Source organism: Manis pentadactyla, chromosome 15 (assembly GCF_030020395.1).
Source record: "Manis pentadactyla isolate mManPen7 chromosome 15, mManPen7.hap1, whole genome shotgun sequence".
In the NCBI taxonomy this organism is placed as follows: domain Eukaryota; kingdom Metazoa; phylum Chordata; class Mammalia; order Pholidota; family Manidae; genus Manis; species Manis pentadactyla.
Genome location: NC_080033.1, coordinates 17,549,659 through 17,568,949, shown reverse-complemented (window position 1 = coordinate 17,568,949; position 19,291 = coordinate 17,549,659). Strand labels below are relative to the sequence as shown.

At 35.5% G+C, this 19,291-nt stretch overlaps 1 protein-coding gene across 1 annotated transcript; it reads left to right on the top strand.

The window, feature by feature from the left end:
* The first annotated feature begins 11,366 nt into the window (after positions 1-11,366).
* On the top strand, positions 11,367-16,167 carry LOC130681130 (uncharacterized protein C1orf131-like). Its single transcript, XM_057493377.1, has 2 exons — positions 11,367-11,385; positions 15,494-16,167. Exons 1-2 carry the CDS (start codon positions 11,367-11,369, stop codon positions 16,027-16,029), a joined length of 555 nt encoding a protein of 184 aa, XP_057349360.1. The 3' UTR covers positions 16,030-16,167.
* Positions 16,168-19,291: the final 3,124 nt, after the last annotated feature.

The window sequence follows — 19,291 nt, the reverse complement described above, 5'->3', positions numbered from 1 at the left end:
AAATTCCGCCCACAGAAAGGGAAATTTCTCCCTTCCGGCCAGGCAAGACACAAAGACCCAGTCTACACGCAATTACCCAACACAAGCCACTAGGGGTCGCAGTTGTCCCAGTAAAGAAAGGCCAGTAGCAAGTGAAAATTTTGGCCCTCCCAGCTGACAGTCAATAGCACCTGTCAACATGAAAAGGCAAAAAAATATGATCCAGACAAGACTAACCCAGACAGCTTCGGCATCTGCTACATCTTCCCCTGAGAAGGAATCTGGGGAGATAGATTTAGCCAGTCTTCCTGAAAAAGAATTCAAAACAAAAGTCATAACCATGCTGATGGACTTGCAGAGAAATATGCAAGAACTAAGGAAGGAGAATTCAGAAATAAAACAAGCTCTGGAAGGACTTCAAAACAGAATGGACGAGATGCAAGAGACCATTAATGGACTAGAAAACAGAGAACAGGAACGCAGAGAAGCTGATGCAGAGAGAGATAAAAGGATCTCCAGGAATGAAAGAATTTTAAGAGAGCTGAGTGATCAAACAAAAAGGAACAATATAAGAATCATAGGTATTCCAGAAGAAGTAGAGAGAGAAGAGGGGATAGAAAATGTCTTTGAAGAAATAATTGCTGAAAATTTCCCCAAACTAGGGGAAGAAATGGCCTCTCAGACCACAGAGGTACACAGAACTCCCATGACAAGGGATCCAAGGAGGGCAACACCAAGACACATAATAATTAAAATGGCAAAGATCAAAGACAAGGACAAAGTATTACAGGCAGCCAGAGAGAAAAAAAAGGTTACCTACAAAGGAAAACCCATTAGGCTATCATCAGACTTCTCAACAGAAACCCTACAGGCCAGAAGAGAATGGCATGATATACTTAATGCAATGAAACAGAAGGGCCTCGAACCAAGACTACTGTATCCAGCACGAATATCATTTAAATATGAAGGAGGGATTAAACCATTCCCAGACAAGCAAAAGTTGAGGGAATTTGCCTCCCACAAACCACCTCTACAGGGCATCCTACAGGGACTGCTCTAGATGGGAGCACTCCTAAAAAGAGCACACAACAAAACACCCAACATATGAAGAAGGGAGGAGGAGGAATAAGAAGGGAGAGAAATAAAGAATCATCAGACTGTGTTTATAATAGCTCAACAAGCGAGTTAAGTTAGACAGTAAGATAGTAAAGAAGCTAACCCTAAACCTTTGGAAACCACAAACTTAAAGCCTGCAATGGCAATAAATTCATACCTTTCAATAATCACCCTAAATGTAAATGGACAGAATGCACCAATCAAAAGACACAGAGTAATAGAATGGATAAAAAAGCAAGATCCATCCATATGCTGCTTACAAGAGACTCACCTTAAACCCAAAGACGCGCACAGACTTAAAATCAAGGGATGGAAAAAGATATTTCAAGCAAACAACAGAGAGAAGAAAGCAGGTGTTGCAATTCTGGTATCAGACAAAACAGACTTCAAAATAAAGAAAGTAACAAAAGACAAAGAAGGACATTACATAATGATAAAGGGCTCAGTCCATCAAGAGGATATAACCATTATAAATATATATGCACCCAATACAGGAGCACCAACATACCTGAAACAAATATTAACAGAACTAAAGGAGGAAATAGAATGCAATGCATTCATTCTAGGAGACTTCAACACACCACTCACTCCAAAGGACAGATTCACCAGACAGAAAATAAGTAAGGACACAGAGGCACTGAACAACACATTAGAACAGATGGACCTAATAGACATCTACAGAACTCTACATCCAAAAGCAACAGGATACACATTCTTCTCAAGTGCACATGGAACATTCTCCAGAATAGACCACATACTAGGACACAAAAAGAGCCTCAGTAAATTCAAAAAGATTGAAACCCTACCAACCAACTTTTCAGACCACAAAGGCATTAAACTAGAAATAAACTGTTCAAAGAAAGCAAAAAGGCTCACAAACACATGGAGGCTAAACAACACGCTCCTAAATAATCAATGGATCAATGACCAAATCAAAATGGAGATCCAGCAATATATGGAAACAAATGACAACAACAACACTAAGCCCCAACTTCTGTGGGACATAGCAAAAGCAGTCTTAAGAGGAAAGTATATAGCAATCCAAGCATATTTAAAAAAGGAAGAGCAATTCCAAATGAACGGTCTAATGTCACAACTATCAAAATTGGAAAAAGAAGAACAAATGAGGCCTAAGGTCAGCAGAAGGAGGGACATAATAAAGATCAGAGAAGAAATAAATAAAATTGAGAAGAATAAAACAATAGCAAAAATCAATGAAACCAAGAGCTGGTTCTTCGAGAAAATAAACAAAATAGATAAGCCTCTAGCCAGACTTATTAAGAGGAAAAGAGAGTCAACACAAATCAACAGTATCAGAAATGAGAAAGGAAAAATCACGACGGACCCCGCAGAAATACAAAGAATTATTAGAGACTACTATGAAAACTTATATGCTAACAAGCTGGGAAACCTAGGAGAAATGGACAAATTCCTAGAAAAATACAACCTTCCAAGACTGACCCAAAAAGAAACAGAAAATCTAAACAGACCAATTACCAGCAATGAAATTGAAGCAGTAATCAAAAAACTACCAAAGAACAAAACCCCCGGGCCAGATGGATTTACCTCGGAATTTTATCAGACATACAGAGAAGACATAATACCCATTCTCCTTAAAGTTTTCCAAGAAATAGAAGAGGAGGGGATACTCCCAAACTCATTCTATGAAGCTAACATCACCCTAATACCAAAACCAGGCAAAGACACCACCAAAAAAGAAAACTACAGACCAATATCCCTGATGAACGTAGACGCAAAAATACTCAACAAAATTTTAGCAAACCGAATTCAAAAATACATCAAAACCATCATACACCATGACCAAGTGGGATTCATCCCAGGGATGCAAGGATGGCACAACATTCGAAAGTCCATCAATATCATCCACCACATCAACAAAAAGAAAGACAAAAACCACATGATCATCTCCATAGATGCTGAAAAAGCATTTGACAAAGTTCAACATCCATTCATGATAAAAACTCTCAGCAAAATGGGAATAGAGGGCAAGTACCTCAACATAATAAAGGCCATCTATGAAAAACCCACAGCCAACATTATATTGAATAGCGAGAAGCTGAAAGCATTTCCGCTGACATCGGGAACTAGACAGGGATGCCCACTCTCCCCACTGTTATTTAACATAGTACTGGAGGTCCTAGCCACGGCAATCAGACAAAACAAAAAAATACAAGGAATCCAGATTGGCAAAGAAGAAGTCAAACTGTCACTATTTGCAGATGACATGATACTGTACATAAAAAACCCTAAAGACTCCACCCCAGAACTACTAGAACTGATATTGGAATACAGCAAAGTTGCAGGATACAAAATCAACACACAGAAATCTGTGGCTTTCCTATATACTAACAATGAACCAACAGAAAGAGAAATCAGGAAAACAACTCCATTCACAATTGCATCAAAAAAAATAAAATACCTAGGAATAAACCTAACCAAAGAAGTGAAAGACTTATATTCTGAAAACTACAAGTCACTCTTAAGAGAAATTAAAGGGGACACTAACAGATGGAAACGCATCCCATGCTCATGGCTAGGAAGAATTAATGTCGTCAAAATGGCCATCCTGCCCAAAGCAATATACAGATTTGATGCAATCCCTATGAAACTACCAGCAACATTCTTCAATGAACTGGAACAAATAATTCAAAAATTCATATGGAACCACCAAAGACCCCGAATAGCCAAAGCAATCCTGAGAAAGAAGAATAAAGTAGGGGGGATCTCACTCCCCAACTTCAAGCTCTATTATAAAGCCATAGTAATCAAGACAATTTGGTACTGGCACAAGAACAGAGCCACAGACCAATGGAACAGACTAGACAATCCAGACATTAACCCAAACATATATGGTCAATTAATATTTGATAAAGGAGCCATGGACATACAATGGCGAAATGACAGTCTCTTCAACAGATGGTGCTGGCAAAACTGGACAGCTACATGTAGGAGAATGAAACTGGACCATCGTCTAACCCCATATACAAAAGTAAACTCAAAATGGATCAAAGACCTGAATGTAAGTCACGAAACCATTAAACTCTTGGAAGAAAACATAGGCACGAACCTCTTAGACATAAACATGAGTGACCTCTTCTTGAACATATCTCCCCGGGCAAGGAAAACAACAGCAAAAATGAACAAGTGGGACTATATTAAGCTGAAAAGCTTCTGTACAGCAAAAGACACCATCAATAGAACAAAAAGGAACCCTACAGTATGGGAGAATATATTTGAAAATGACACATCCGATAAAGGCTTGACTTCCAGAATATATAAAGAGCTCACACGCCTCAACAAACAAAAAACAAATAACCCAATTAAAAAATGGGCAAAGGAACTGAACAGATTGTTCTCCAAAAAAGAAATACAGATGGCCAACAGACACATGAAAAGATGCTCCACATCGCTAATTATCAGAGAAATGCAAATTAAAACTACAATGAGGTATCACCTCACACCAGTAAGGATGGCTGCCATCCAAAAGACAGACAACAACAAATGTTGGCGAGGCTGTGGAGAAAGGGGAACCCTCCTACACTGCTGGTGAGAATGTAAACTTGTTCAACCATTGTGGAAAGCAGTATGGAGGTACATCAAAATGCTCAAAACAGACATACCATTTGACCCAGGAATTGCACTCCTAGGAATTTACCCTAAGAATGCAGCAATCAAGTATGAGAAAGACCAGTGTACCCCTCTGTTTATCGCAGCACTATTTACAATAGCCAAGAATTGGAAGCAACCTAAATGTCCATCGATAGATGAATGGATAAAGAAGAAGTGGTACATATACACAATGGAATACTACTCAGCCATAAGAAAAGGGCAAATCCAACCATTTGCAGCAACATGGATGGAGCTGGAGGGTATTATGCTCAGTGAAATAAGCCAAGCAGAGAAAGAGAAATACCAAATGATTTCACTCATCTGTGGAATATAACAACAAAGGAAAAACTGAAGGAACAAAACAGCAACAGAATCACAGAACTCAAGAATGGACTAACAGGTACCAAAGGGAAAGGGACTGGGGAGGATGGGTGGGTAGGGAGGGATAAGGGGGGGCAGAAAAAGAGGGGTATTAAGATTAGCATCCATAGCGGGGTGGGAGAAAGGGGAGGGCTGTACAACACAGAGAAGACAAGTAGTGATTCTACAACATTTTGCTATGCTGATGGACAGTGACTGTAAAGGAGTATATAGGGGGGACCTGGTATAGGGGGGAGCCTAGTAAACAAAGTATTCGTCATGTAAGTGTAGATTAATGATTAAAAAAAAAAAAAAAAAAAAAAAGCAGTTCCTATGTGGTGACCTCTAATGAGTTCTACACAATGATATAAAGGGCATATAAAAGTGTAGGCAAAGGGTCTGTTTGTGTTTATACAGAGGATCAAAGCCTAATTTGGCTACCCCAAAAATGAACTAAGATACGATATGAAAAAGAACTTCCAACATCAGCACTCTCGGGAAGACTCATGACAGAAGATGATCAGCAAAAAAAAAAAAAAACTCCAACAAAAATCCACGCACTGTCACAGGTGTAGATGCACTCATCCCACCAGTTCCTGGACTTGCCATGGGAATGATGAAGGAGATATCTAAGCTGGCCTGTGCATACAGTAAAACAAAAATTGGACTGGATCTATACTGTTGGAACTCAACCAAGAATTAGGAGAAGTGCAAATTGTAGCACTCCAAAATCTTACAACCACAGACTATTTATCGTTAAAAGAACATATGGGATATGAACAGTCCCCAGGAATGGGTTGTTCTAGTTTATCTGAATTCTCTCAGATTGTTTAAGTTCAGTCGGACAATATCCACCATATCATAGATAAGTTTTCACAAATGCCTAAGGTGCCTAACTGATTTTCTTGGTTTCAGTGGAGATGGCTGGTAATTACAGGTATGCTTTGGTTAGGTAACTATATTCCTATTATGTTAATGTGTGTGCACAATTTAATTAGTAGTTTAAAACCTATCCATGCTGAAGTTACTCTACAAGAAGATATGTCAAAGAAATAATCAATCTTCCCAGGTTTTCTTCTGCCTGCTACTTCTATAGCTTTTCTTCTTCCTACCTAATCACAACCTTTAAATAGAACTCGTGCCACATGTCGAATTTACCGAGTATCATAATTCTTCCAAGTGGTAAAGATACCTCAAGACAAATGCTGGGCATAGATGCCACAGGGCATAAATATGCAAAGAAGTAAAAAGCTAACCTTTTCAAACGATAAGGCTTCTCTCTCACCTACCAACTTAACATTTCCCTGTATGGCCCCGGAAGATGACTGGTTAGCCAGAGACGGGTAAGATTCCTCAAGGGAGGAACAACCTAAGACAGGCACAGTCGCAGGGGGCCATGTGGTGAGAAAATGGGGAGCAGCAGAGGTGAGGCTTAGAACCTCCCCCCTCATGTTCTGAGAGAAATCTTCTGCATACATGGATGTTTATTGCCCTCGTCTAGCTCGGATTAACACATAGCCTACAGGCACACACCTGATCATCTACATTTGCTCTCTTACAACACTAAACTCTGTTTTCTACCTTTATCTCGTATCTACCTACTTCAGCATTTTATTAAAAATAATAATAATAGAGAAATGTGGTATCCACATATAAATCAGGTTTAAAAATCAAATGAATATTCATATTTGAACTGACTGTGTATAGTTCATAATGCATGAACAAAACCGAAAGCTTCTGTGATGACTGCCCTTGCACTGTTCACCATGTAACTTATTCACTATGTAAGAATTTGTGCTCCATGTAAGAATTTGTTCGTTATGCATCAGAAGATTGGAGACTGACGAAAATTAGGCTTGGGGTGGATTAATGAGTGTGCATTGAGTATTGACCCCCCTATACAGAAATTTATTGTGGTTAACAACTATTTGATCAATAAATATGAGAGATGCCCTCACAAAATATATATATACATATATATATATATAAACACACTTCCAATTGTAAAATAAATAAGTAACCAGGATGTAATGTATAGCATAAGGAATATAGTCAAAATATTGTAACAACCTGGTATGGTGATACCTGGTACCTAGAATTATCATGTATATAAATGTTGAATCACTGTGTTGTACACGTGAAACTAATGTAATGCAATACTGTTGTCAACTACCCTTCAATAATAAAAAAACAAAAAAAAACAAAAAAAACACATTGAATCATGAAAGATCTATCAGTTCTGCAATGCTTAGTATCCAAAGTAATGGATATTTGTTAAATTGTATCTGTCATGATGACTATAGCAGTTTAGTAAATCTGTCCAGATAGCAACATTAAGCTATTTGGATCAATACATTGATTATTTTTACTGATGTCACAGGATGAACTTCAAGGATAATGCTAAATTGCATAGAATGAATACAATTTCTGGGAGATACCTCCATGGAAAAATCTAGGCCTGGTGCTTTCTCAAAGGGAGAATCTCTTGGAAAATTTTACTTATTTATTAGGGTCATTTTTTCCCCCCAGTTTAGACCTTCTATACCTTCTGAATGAGTTTTGATCATTTATATTTTCATGAAAATCATGTATTTTACCTGGTTTTACAAATTTATTTCATGGTGTTGAACAAACAACTCTTAAAAATTCTTATGATTTCCTTTATATTTATGGCAATTCTCCACTTATTTCCTATTTTACTTAATTATGTTATCTTTCTTTCTATTGTGGTTTACTGTAGTTAACATTTTATACATTTTATTGTTTTAGTATGTAAATAAGAAATTCTTTACATAGGTGAAGTTAGTTTATTTAAAAATAATTACATTACTTATATGTCTGTTATTTTACTAGCTTTAAGTAATTAAAGTTGGGAAATAATATAATCTACCAAATTTCTCTTTTCATTTCCCTGACATCTCTTTTTACTTTTATCTTTTCCAAGGTTTTACAGTTTATGATATTCATACGGTAATTTGTAAACCTAAACTCCATATTCAATTTATTCATAGTCATACATTCCTCTTGTGATAGTTTCATCATGATCTCAAGGTTGCCAGAATTCAACCTAAAGTAGTGAGTTAAATAAAAGCTTATGAGTAATACATGAGCAGCATAGCCTCTGAGTTATTTCAAGTTCAAGAAATGTGTCCATTACCTTTTTATGTGATTGACAGTTGGGTTGAGACATACTTTCTTTCCTTGAGGGAGCACACTGTGTTCCAGTGCCTTTAACCACTGGAGGGTACAGGGTCATTTCCAAGGTAATGAAAATTCTCTTTATGACAGCATCTTCTGAGAGTGTTCTTTTATCTGTTAGTTCTCTCAGGGACTGTATATATCACTTCCAGTTTAGTCATGCCCTCCACCCTGCCTCACTGACAAAACGTTTTATGCAAATATTGTTCATTTTTAATATTGGAAATAAAACAAAGTCCAAGAAAGCTCCCATTGCTATCTTGTACATATTCTTCTAATAAGTGAATTTTTCTTGGTTTTAGAAAAATGAAAATTTACATTCCAGTAAAACGTCAGTGTATCAGTACCCTTATAAATACAATTGCTACTATAGTCCAACAGATGTCTTTTCAAAATATAAATTATTTAGATATCATGTATTTCAGGATATATAGATGTAGTTTAGAAAAAACTTGTAAATCAGTTTTATACAGGTGACAGAAGGTTCACATGTTATCTCTGTGAGATCTTGTTTGAAAGCAAGAGTTTGACAGTAGTTTTTTATAGCTACTTGAAACAAGTACATGTATATTCTAGGTGTATGATCAACAATCAACTTACCTAGTATGGTGAACTAGCAGTAAATCTTGCAGAGAATGCTGGAGGGCTATATATTTAAGGTACATATCAATAGAAGTCTGGAGATTTTTGCATTTAGCGATGTATTTATTGAACACCACTAACATTAAATAAAACTTTAATAGTGTGAGAAGAACCACATAAGAGTTACAACATTATTTTCAATTTATTTATGCTGTATAATCATAGAATAGTAAATATCATATGGAAGGAGAACTATGGTAAACCATTTTGAAAAGATTTTAAATCATATTTCTCTAGTGTCAGTCCAAGTTATGAGTTGTAATAGAATATTTTTAAGCATCCTACTTTTGAGGTTATTCCATCTCAGTAACTCCATCTCACATTAAAAATGTTGCAACATGTGATTCATTACTTTCATTAGAGCTCTATCATTATCTTAGACATATGCTTAGAACAGTGAAAAAAAAATCCATGCATTTCAGAAGTCAGTTTTCAAATATAGTTTAATGGATTTTCATCCTCAATAATTCATATAGTTTGTAATGTGCAGTATTGGTAAGCTTTTAATGAAATACCTTTTGCAAACACTGCACTTTATCTTTGTTTACATTCAATAAATGTTGAGCATGTAAAACACAAGGCACCATCCACCTATGAGAATGAAAGACAAAAACACAGTATCTGCTATTTTCGAATGTTAAGCACTATTTTGTTTATGATTCCTATTCCTATTTTTATATTTTAAGAAATGATGCATAATTTATATTCAGTAAAGTTCATGTGCATCTTAATGTATTTTTACCTATGTTTACCTCTGTGTAACCATCCTTCAGTCAGGATATAGAATATGCCAGGATCACAGGATCCTTTCTCTTGCACTTTGTCAACATCATTCATATTCAACTGCTACCCTGTCCTTTGTCACCCTAGAGTAATTTCCCTTAATGGTGAATTTGCTTCCATTCTTGCCAACACACTTGACAAAAGTGCAATGAAGGTTCTGTTATTTGATTGCTATTGTTAAATAGGTCCCCTGTTGCTAAACCCTTGCCTTATCCCAGAATATTTCTATTTTCCTTCTGCATTGCCTCTTGTCCACATACTGAGTTTATACTCTAAATAAAATAGTTGTCTATTGTGATTACCTTTATGTCTTAGGTGGAAGTTGTGATAAATATGTCATCATTCAGCCATGTTTACTGGAAAATTGATACTGTGTTATACTTTATTTAGTCAAATTTATTGAGATATAGGTGATATGCAGTAAAATCCAACCTTTTTACAATAACATACTATGAGTTTTGACACACATATATATAGCTCTGTAACCATTGCAATAATCAAGGTAGAGAAAATTTCCATCGACACAAATTTATCTTTGTACTACTTTGTATTTAAATAAATCCCCACCTCCCAATCCTTGGCACCTACTCATTAGTTGCCTTTCCTTATAATTTTGCTTTTCCCAGAATGTCATACAAATGTAATCATATTGCCCTCCAATTTGCACAGTTCCTGGTGAGAAGTTTTTTCTAATTCCTATCTGTGTTCTTCTATATGTAAAGAATCTTTTATTCTCTGACTTGACTTCATGATTTGTCTCTCTACTGTTGGATTTTCATAATCTTAAGTATTAAGCATCTAGACATGTTTTCCATTTGCTTGTTTGTTCAGTCTTATTTGCCTTGCTTGGGAATCTCTGCACATCTTGGGTATATAATTGACTTTGAGGTCATTTGTTATTTTTGAAAAATTCTTGGGCATTACTCTTCAAAGATTTCTTCTTCTTTATTACACTCTACCTTCCAGTATTATAATTGTGTATGCTCTTTTCTTCTGGGATTCCAGTTGCACATATGAAATTATTTCTGAGTTTCTTTTCCTATAGAAGCAAATCCTACTGATGGGTGAACCTAAAATCATACTGAAAACTTTTCCTTTCATGGTATCACACTACTAAAGAGGATGGAAACCAAATACTCTTCCATCCTCACATTACAGCTAGTGGTGACTACAAAGCCCTGTTCTACTCTCTGAATTTAAGTGGAAGTCTGTTGCAAGAGTTTCTGGCAAAGTTTTTATATTTCAGATGAAAATAGAAAACTGCAATGCTCCTGCCTACTCTATACATTAAAGATATGATTTTTGGCACTAAAACAGCCATCTTGGACTTATAGAACTGTAAAGTGACATGCTAAGGCTTGTGGAGCTCAAATGCAGATAAAACCAGAATCTTTGACATTACTGAGGCATTGGACCAACTCCAAAATTTCCAAACTTAGATTTTTAAAAATAACTTTATTGTGCTGAAGAAAAAAAGTATGTTAAATCTGAATTCTAAATCCAATAAAAGTTTGCTTCTAAAAGGAATATAAAAAAGACATTTTAAGATAAATAAGGAGAGCTTGTGTCACTAGCAGATTCTGTTATCAGACAAGATGAAGGATGTTCTTCAGGATGAAAGGAAGTGATCTGGGACAGATTTAAATCTGAAGGGAAGAATGAAGAGTACTAGAAGAGGTAAATAATGGAATACACATAAAAACTATGTTTAATGCTTAGCAAAATTTCTTTAAAGACAAATTACTTTTTAAACCAAAAATAATCACATTGTAAATAAGGAATTATGACCTAGATAAAAATAAAAGTTGTGAGTATAATAAAAAGAATAGGAGCTAAGTAAATGGAATTATATAACATTATAATATTTAATGTTAACATATAACATGTAACATAATATTTTATAATATGACATTAATGTAATGTGGGAAGTCATACAATATTTACTCTAAGAAACTCTGATAATATAAGAATACAAAATTTAGATCCAAAACAACAAATCAATATAATTGTTTATAATATGTATAGATATAAAAACTGGAAATGAACAATTGGAAAATAGTAACAATAACTAAAAAAAACATTTATAATATTAAATACTGAAGAATAATCTTTGAAAGGTCTATAAGAACCATCTTTGAAAATAAAATATATCTAAGCGGAATTTAGAAAGCCTAAATAAATGGTAGGGTATACATGTTTATGAACAGCAAAAATTAATATTGAGGTATCTCATTTCTCCAGATTAATCTGTAGATTCAATATGCTACTAATCAAAATCCCAAGCAAGCTTTTTCATAGGCATTGAGTAGCTGATTTACAATTTTTGTGGAGAAACAAAGAAGAAAAAGAAAAAGAAGCTGGATGACTTACAGTATCATCTTTTGAGACCTGCTGTAGAGCCACAGTGAAGAAGAGTGTTTGGTATGTCATAAGGATAGATAAATGAGGAAAAGTAGAATCTAGAAATAGATTCATACAGATATGACCAACTGATTTTCAACAAAAAAATCAAGATAATTCAATGGAGAAAAGATAGTTTTTTCAGTGAATGTTCCTGGAACAACTGGACGTCTGAATATAAAATGTAAACATTGACCCGTATGTAGTATTATCTAATATTTCAAAATGAATATTATCTATAAACTTAAAAGTTAAAGATATAAATGTTCAAAAAGAAAACATGGAGAAAAATCTTCAGAAACTTGGGTAGGCAAAGATTTCTTTGAGAGGACACAAAATGTAGTAACCACAAATGAATTAATTGGTAAGTTAGATTTCATAAAAAATTAAAGTTTCTGCTTTTGAAAAAGGGCTCATATTGGAGGAAAAGTATGTTCCAAACATACATCTGGTAAAAGGGTTCTATGTAGGACATATATGAACCTTTTGCAAATTAATCCTAAAAAAGCAAACAAAAATTTTTAAATGGGCCGAAGTCTCAAAGAAGTTCTTCACAAATAAGATACATAGAGGACTAATAAGATCATGGAGGGATGTTCAACAAAAGATAAGAGCTTAAAATTAAAACCACAGTGAGGTACCACTTCACACTCACTAGAATGGCAAAAATTAAAGACGCTCACAATGCCAAGCATTGGCCAGGAGAGCTGTTCGAACTCTTACATATAATGAGAGTGACTTTGAAAAATATTCTGATGTTTCTTATAGAAATGTGGCATGTTGCGGCATTTTCTCAAAATAAATGAAAACCTATGTTCATCAGTGACATATATGAATGTTCATAGCTGCTTTATTTATGTTAGCTTCTGACTGAAACTACCCACGTATACATAAATATGTGAGTGGAAAAACAAACTAGTGCATGTGCACAATGTAGTATTACTCACTAGCTAACAAGAACAAATTTCAGATGTAGCTGCAACAAGCATGACCCTCAAAACACTATGTTAAGCAAAAGAAGCCAGCCATAGATACTATATAATCCCTTTTATATGATATCTTCGGAGAGGTAAAAATAAGTGACCACGATTCAGATCAGGCTGGTTGCCTGGGATCAGGTTTTGGAGAGAATTGAATGAATAGGTACATGAAAGAACTTCTGGAGTGAAAGAATTTTTCAATATCTTGACTGTGGTGACAGTTTCAAGGTATATACAGTTGTCATAACATCATACACACAATTAATATGTGGACATATTATTTAATGCAAGTTATAATTTTAAAAATTGGACTGTAAATTATATAATTGGAACCGTGCTTCAGAAAGATAACTTGTCAATGATGTTTATATGGAATGAGAGGCAGGAGTAGGATTAGAGAGACTGTGAGCTGACGTACGAGCTGAGAATTTTGTCCGAGTTTACATAAGAGGTAAGGAAGACCCACGGTAGAAAAGGCAAAATTTAGGAAGGGAAGTACACAATGATAAGTGAGGGCTTTAGCACTAATATTTGCTGAACTCTTGAAGCTGCAGTGACAAATTCTGGAACACAGAGCCACTGTGTTTGTTCTCTTGTTTAAAATTATTATGATAATGGTATATTTCACAAAAAAGTGGTTAATAGACAAACTAGGCTACTTTGGAGCAACCTAAGAATGAACTGCACAGCAACGTTTGCTACTTGTAGAGATGATGTTTTGTTATAAATGGGTCATATTATGCTAAAACAAATGAAAGCAACAATTCTGATCATTCATTCAACATACCCAAATGCTTTCTGAAAAATTATCACACTTTTGTTGAAAAATCTGTGCATCTTTGGTTCAACTGTACTACAAGTTTGGGGATGCGTATTTGAAAAATATAGGAAATGTAGGACGAGTTTATATAAATTTTTGGTATAGTTTTCAGCAGTCATCTTTGTAATAGTAATGAAATATCAAGTTCATGTTCTACTGAAGGCATTTAATCTTAAATATATTAACTGATGCATTCTAATTATGCTAAGAAAAACATGGATTGTTTAACCTTTTAAAGAGAATTAAAATAATATTTTTTCACAATACAAAAATTGTATCTGTAAGGAAAAACCTCTTTTCTTACTTTCTCTAATTTGCATGGTCTTTTAGTAAAATCAAAACTTTGTTACAAAAAGAAACAGCTGGAATTGCTCAGAAAGGTGAAATAGAAGTATTTTGATAAGACCGCCATGATTTAAGGTTAACTATGCCAAGAAGACAGAAGTAGCTAATATGAAGAGGTTAATATTCTGATGGCAAGAAAAAATGTCTTAAAGAAGGGAAAGGTTAAGGGTTAAATGCCATATTATTTGACTGTTAGTCAAACAATATCTGTGATTTATATTTTAGTTCAGTATCTGAGTTGTGACTTTTTGTTTTGCCCCCCAAATAAAATAATAATAAGTTGTGTTAGTATGCATTTAAAGTGAGGAATTGGGGGGAGGGTATTTAAGTTTTTAAAAGTCAGAGAGAGACTTGGACTTGGAATAACCTTTGCTCTGGCAAGATTTTAGCCTAGATGACATCTTTGGGCAGATATATATGAAAGTGAGACGGAAAACATTAATGTTTGTGTGCTATTACTTCCCAAGTCATTAACAATTGAATTATTAATCAGTGAATCTTAACAGATCATATTTATAGGATACAATCACCCAGACTCTGTCCACTGTAAAACAGTAATAAAATGTCTGTAAGCAATTTTGAAATTTCAGGAATATGAAGCTTGTTATCAGAAATTTATATTCCTAATTTAATATTTTCTTAAATGTAATTCAAAAATGCATATTTACAAAGCTCTGTCATCTATAGAATTTTGATTAGAATATATCTATACATACACTTCTTGTGATGTACAGTTTTATTTTTTCCAGAAGTCTGTGTGATTCATGCAGTTCTTATATTTGTATTATGCCAAATCAGAGGGCCATCTCAGAATTCCTAGACTAGTTTTGATGCCTTGGACGCAGCACTTTCTTAATACATTTGTCTGCTTAGACTCTTACTGCATTGGCCACATCACATTTAAATGTTGGTCTGTCTACCCGGGGAGACTGTGGATACCATGAAGGCAGAGGACGGTCTTCAAGCACAATATTGAAATGGAAATGTGGGTGTTTAGGAAATATTATTAAATGGTGAAGAATAGAGTAAATAAAGAACCAAAGGTCTTAAGCTGACCGTATCTTAAATAAATATTCTTATTATAATATGTAAGTTAACCCAGCAATAAATAATCCATGTCAATGTTTTTGAGTGATGAATTAAAGTGTCTTCTTTTAATATGTGGCTTCTTCATTCACTGGGGATTAAGTGCTTTCAACCTAATCCCTCAAAATTGTTTTGTGAATAAGAAAGACTTGAGGTCTCGCGGTGGACTCCGCATGGCGCAGGACCTTGAGCTTGGGACGTCCGTGTTTCCCGGCTCGCAGACACATCTGGACGCTCTGCTTAGAAACCTCTACGACTTTGACCAAAACTAACATCCATGAGAAAGACATGAGTATACAAGAATTTAACTTAGAAAAGGCACGTTTGGAAGTGCACCGGTTTGGGATCACAGGTTATGGAAAAGGAAAGGAAAGAGTCCTGGAACAGGAACGCGCCATTATGCTGGGTGCTAAGCCTCCTAAAAACAGTTATGTGAATTACAAGGTTTTCCAGGAGCAAATCAAAGGAAAAAGGGCAGCAAAGGAGGAAGAACAGAGAATGGCCCAGGACACAGATATTTTCAAGAAAAAGAAGAGGAAAGGGCAGGAAGACAGGAAACTCAAAAAGAAGAAATCAGCTCCCATTTTGTCAAGTGGACAGAGTGGACAGGTTGGAAAATTCAAAAATGGGACATTGATTCTGAGCCAAGTTGATATCAAGAAAATTAATTCTTCCCGAGTGGCTAAATGAAGTACTTTGTAACATAAAGAGAGGACTGGGAAAGTGCCATTATACTGAAACTGGACTCCTGCGAGACTTCTAGATTATTATTTATTTTCAATACATAGACTTTAAATTTTAGGGAAAAAATAAATTATAAATAATAAAAAAAAAAAGAAAGACTTGAGTAAGACTTTTCCTGATAATATTCTTAATAATAGGCATTGTACTATGACCAAAAAGAAAGCCAGAAAATAAGATAGCTTTGATGAATTACATATTTTCATTCTCTTCCATTGCTTTAAAAAGAATCCTGAGTTTCAATTCAGCTTCAAAAGAGATATTACTCATTCTAAATAGTACTCTAGTATTTTTTTTTGAAGAACATTATGTTTACTAGGCTCTCCCCTACCCCAAGTCCCCCCCACAAACCCCATTACAGTCACTGTCCATCAGCATAGTAAGATGTTGTAGAATCACTATTTGTCTTCTCTGTGTTGCAAAGCCCTCCCCTTTCCCCCACCCCCCCATTATACATGCTAATCATAATACCCCCTTTCTTCTTCCCCGTGCTTATCCCTCCCTACCCTCCCATTCTCCCCAGTCTCTTTCCCTTTGGTAACTGTTAGTCCATTCTTGGGTTCTGTGATTCTGCTGCTGTTTTGTTCCTTCAGTTTTTCTTTTGTTCTTATACTCCACAGATGAGTGAAATCATTTTGTATTTGTCTTTCTCCACTTGGCTTATTTCACTGAGCATAACACCCTCTAGCTCCATCCATGTTGTTGCAAATGGTAGGATTTGTATTCTTCTTATGGCTGAAAAATATTCCATTGTGTATGTGTACCACATCTTTATCCATTCATCTCCTGATAGACACTTAGGTTGTTTCCATTTCTTGACTATTGTAAATAGTGCTGCAATAAAAAGACAGATAGGGGTGCATCTCTCTTTTTCAAACTGGAGTGTTGCATCCTTAGGGTAAATTCCTAGAAGTGGAATTCCTGGGTCAAATGGTAAATCTATTTTGAGCATTTTGAGGAACCTCCATATTGCTTTCCACAAAGGTTGAACTAATTTACATTCCCACCAGCAGTGTAGGAGGGTTCCCCTTTCTCCACAACCTCACCAACATTTGTTGTTGTTTGTCTTTTGGATGGTAGCCATCCTTACTGGTGTGAGGTGATATCTCATTGTGCTTTTAATTTGCATTTCTCTGATAACTAGCGATGTGGAGCATCTTTTCATGTGCCTGTTGGCCATCTGAATTTCTTCTTTGGAGAAGTGTCTGTTCAGCTCCTCTGCCCATTTTTTAATTGGATTATTTGCTTTTTGTTTGTTGAGGTGCGTGAGCTCTTTATATATTTTGGATGTCAAGCCTTTATCAGATCTGTCATTTACGAATATTTTCTCCGATACTGTAGGGTACCTTTTTGTTCTGTGGATGGTGTCCTTTGCTGTACAGAAGCTTTTCAGCTTGATATAGTCCCACTTGTTCATTTTTGATTTTGTTTTCCTTGCCTGGGGAGATATGTTCATGAAGAGGTTGCTAATTTTTATGTCCAAGAGATTTTTGCCTATGTTTTTTTCTAAGAGTTTTATGGTTTCATGACTTACATTCAGGTCTTTGATCCATTTCAAATTTACTTTTGTGTATGGGGTTAGACAGTGATCCAGTTTCTTTCTCTTACATGTAGCTGTCCAGTTTTGCCAGAGCCATCTGTTGAAGAGACTGTCATTTCACCATTGTATGTCCATGGCTCCTTTATGAAATATTAATTGACCATATATGTTTGGGTTAATGTCTGGAGTCTCTAATCTGTTCCACTCGTCTCTGGCTCTGTTCTTGTGCCAGTACCAAATTGTCTTGATTACTATGGCTTTGTAGTAGATCTTGAAGTTGGGGACTGAAATCTCCCCCACTTTATTCTTCTTTCTCAGGATTGCTTTGGCTATTCGTGGTCTTTGGTGTTTCCATATGAATTTTTGAACTATTTGTTCCAGTTCATTGAAGAATGTTGCTGGTAATTTGATAGGGATTGCATCAAATCTGTATATTGCTTTGGGAAGGATGGCCATTTTGATGATATTAATTCTTCCTAGCCAGGAGCATGGAATAAGTTTCCATTTGTTAGTGTCCTCTTTAATTTCTGTTAAGAGTGTATTATAGTTTTCAGGGTATAAGTCTTTCACTACTTTGGTTAGGTTTATTCCTAAGTATTTTATTCTTTTTGATGCAATTGTGAATGGAATTGTTTTCCTGATTTCTCTTTCTATTGGTTCATTGTTAGTGTATAGGAAAGCCACAGATTTCTGTGTGTTAATTTTGTATCCTGCAACTTTGCTGTATTCCGATATCAGTTCTAGTAGTTTTGAGGTGGAGTCTTTAGAGTTTTTTATGTACAATATCATGTCATCTTCAAATAGTGACAGTTTTACTTCTTTTTTGCCAATCTGGATTGTTGTATTTCTTTGTTTTGTCTAATTGCCGTGGCTAGGACCTCCAGTACTATGTTAAATAACAGTGGGGAGAGTGGGCATCCCTGTCTTTTTCCCCATCTCAGAGGAAAAGCTTTCAGCTTCTCGCTGTTCAGTATGATGTGGCTGTGGGTTTATCATATATGGCCTTTATTATGTTGAGGTACTTGCCCTCTATACCCATTTTGCGGAGAGTTTTTAACATGAATGGATGTTGAACTTCGTCAAATGCTTTTTCAGCATCTATGGAGATGATCATGTGGTTTTTGTCTTTCTTTTTGTTGATGTGGTGGATGATGTTGATGGACTTTCGAATGTTTTACCATCCTTGCATCCCTGGGATGAATCCCACTTGGTCGTGGTGTATGATCCTTTTGATATATTTTTGAATTCGGTTTGCTAATATTTTATTGAGTATTTTTGCATCAGTGTTCATCAGGGATATTGGTCTGTAATTTTTTTTTTGGTGGTGTCTTTGCCTGGTTTTGGTATTAGGGTGATATTGGCTTCATAGAATGAGTTTAGGAGTATTCCCTCCTCTTCTAGTTTTTGGAAAACTTTATGGAGAATGGGTACTATATCTTCTCTGTATGTCTGATAAAATTCCGAGGTAAATCCATCTGGCCCGGGGGTTTTGTTCTTGGGTAGTTTTTTAATTACCGCTTCAATATCATTGCTGGTAATTGGTTTGTTGAGATTTTGTGTTTCTTCCTTGTCTTGGAAGTCTTGGAAGGTTGTATTTTTCTAGGAAGTTGTCCATTTCTTCTAGGTTTTCCAGCTTCTTAGCATATAGGTTTTCTTAGTAGTGTCTAATAA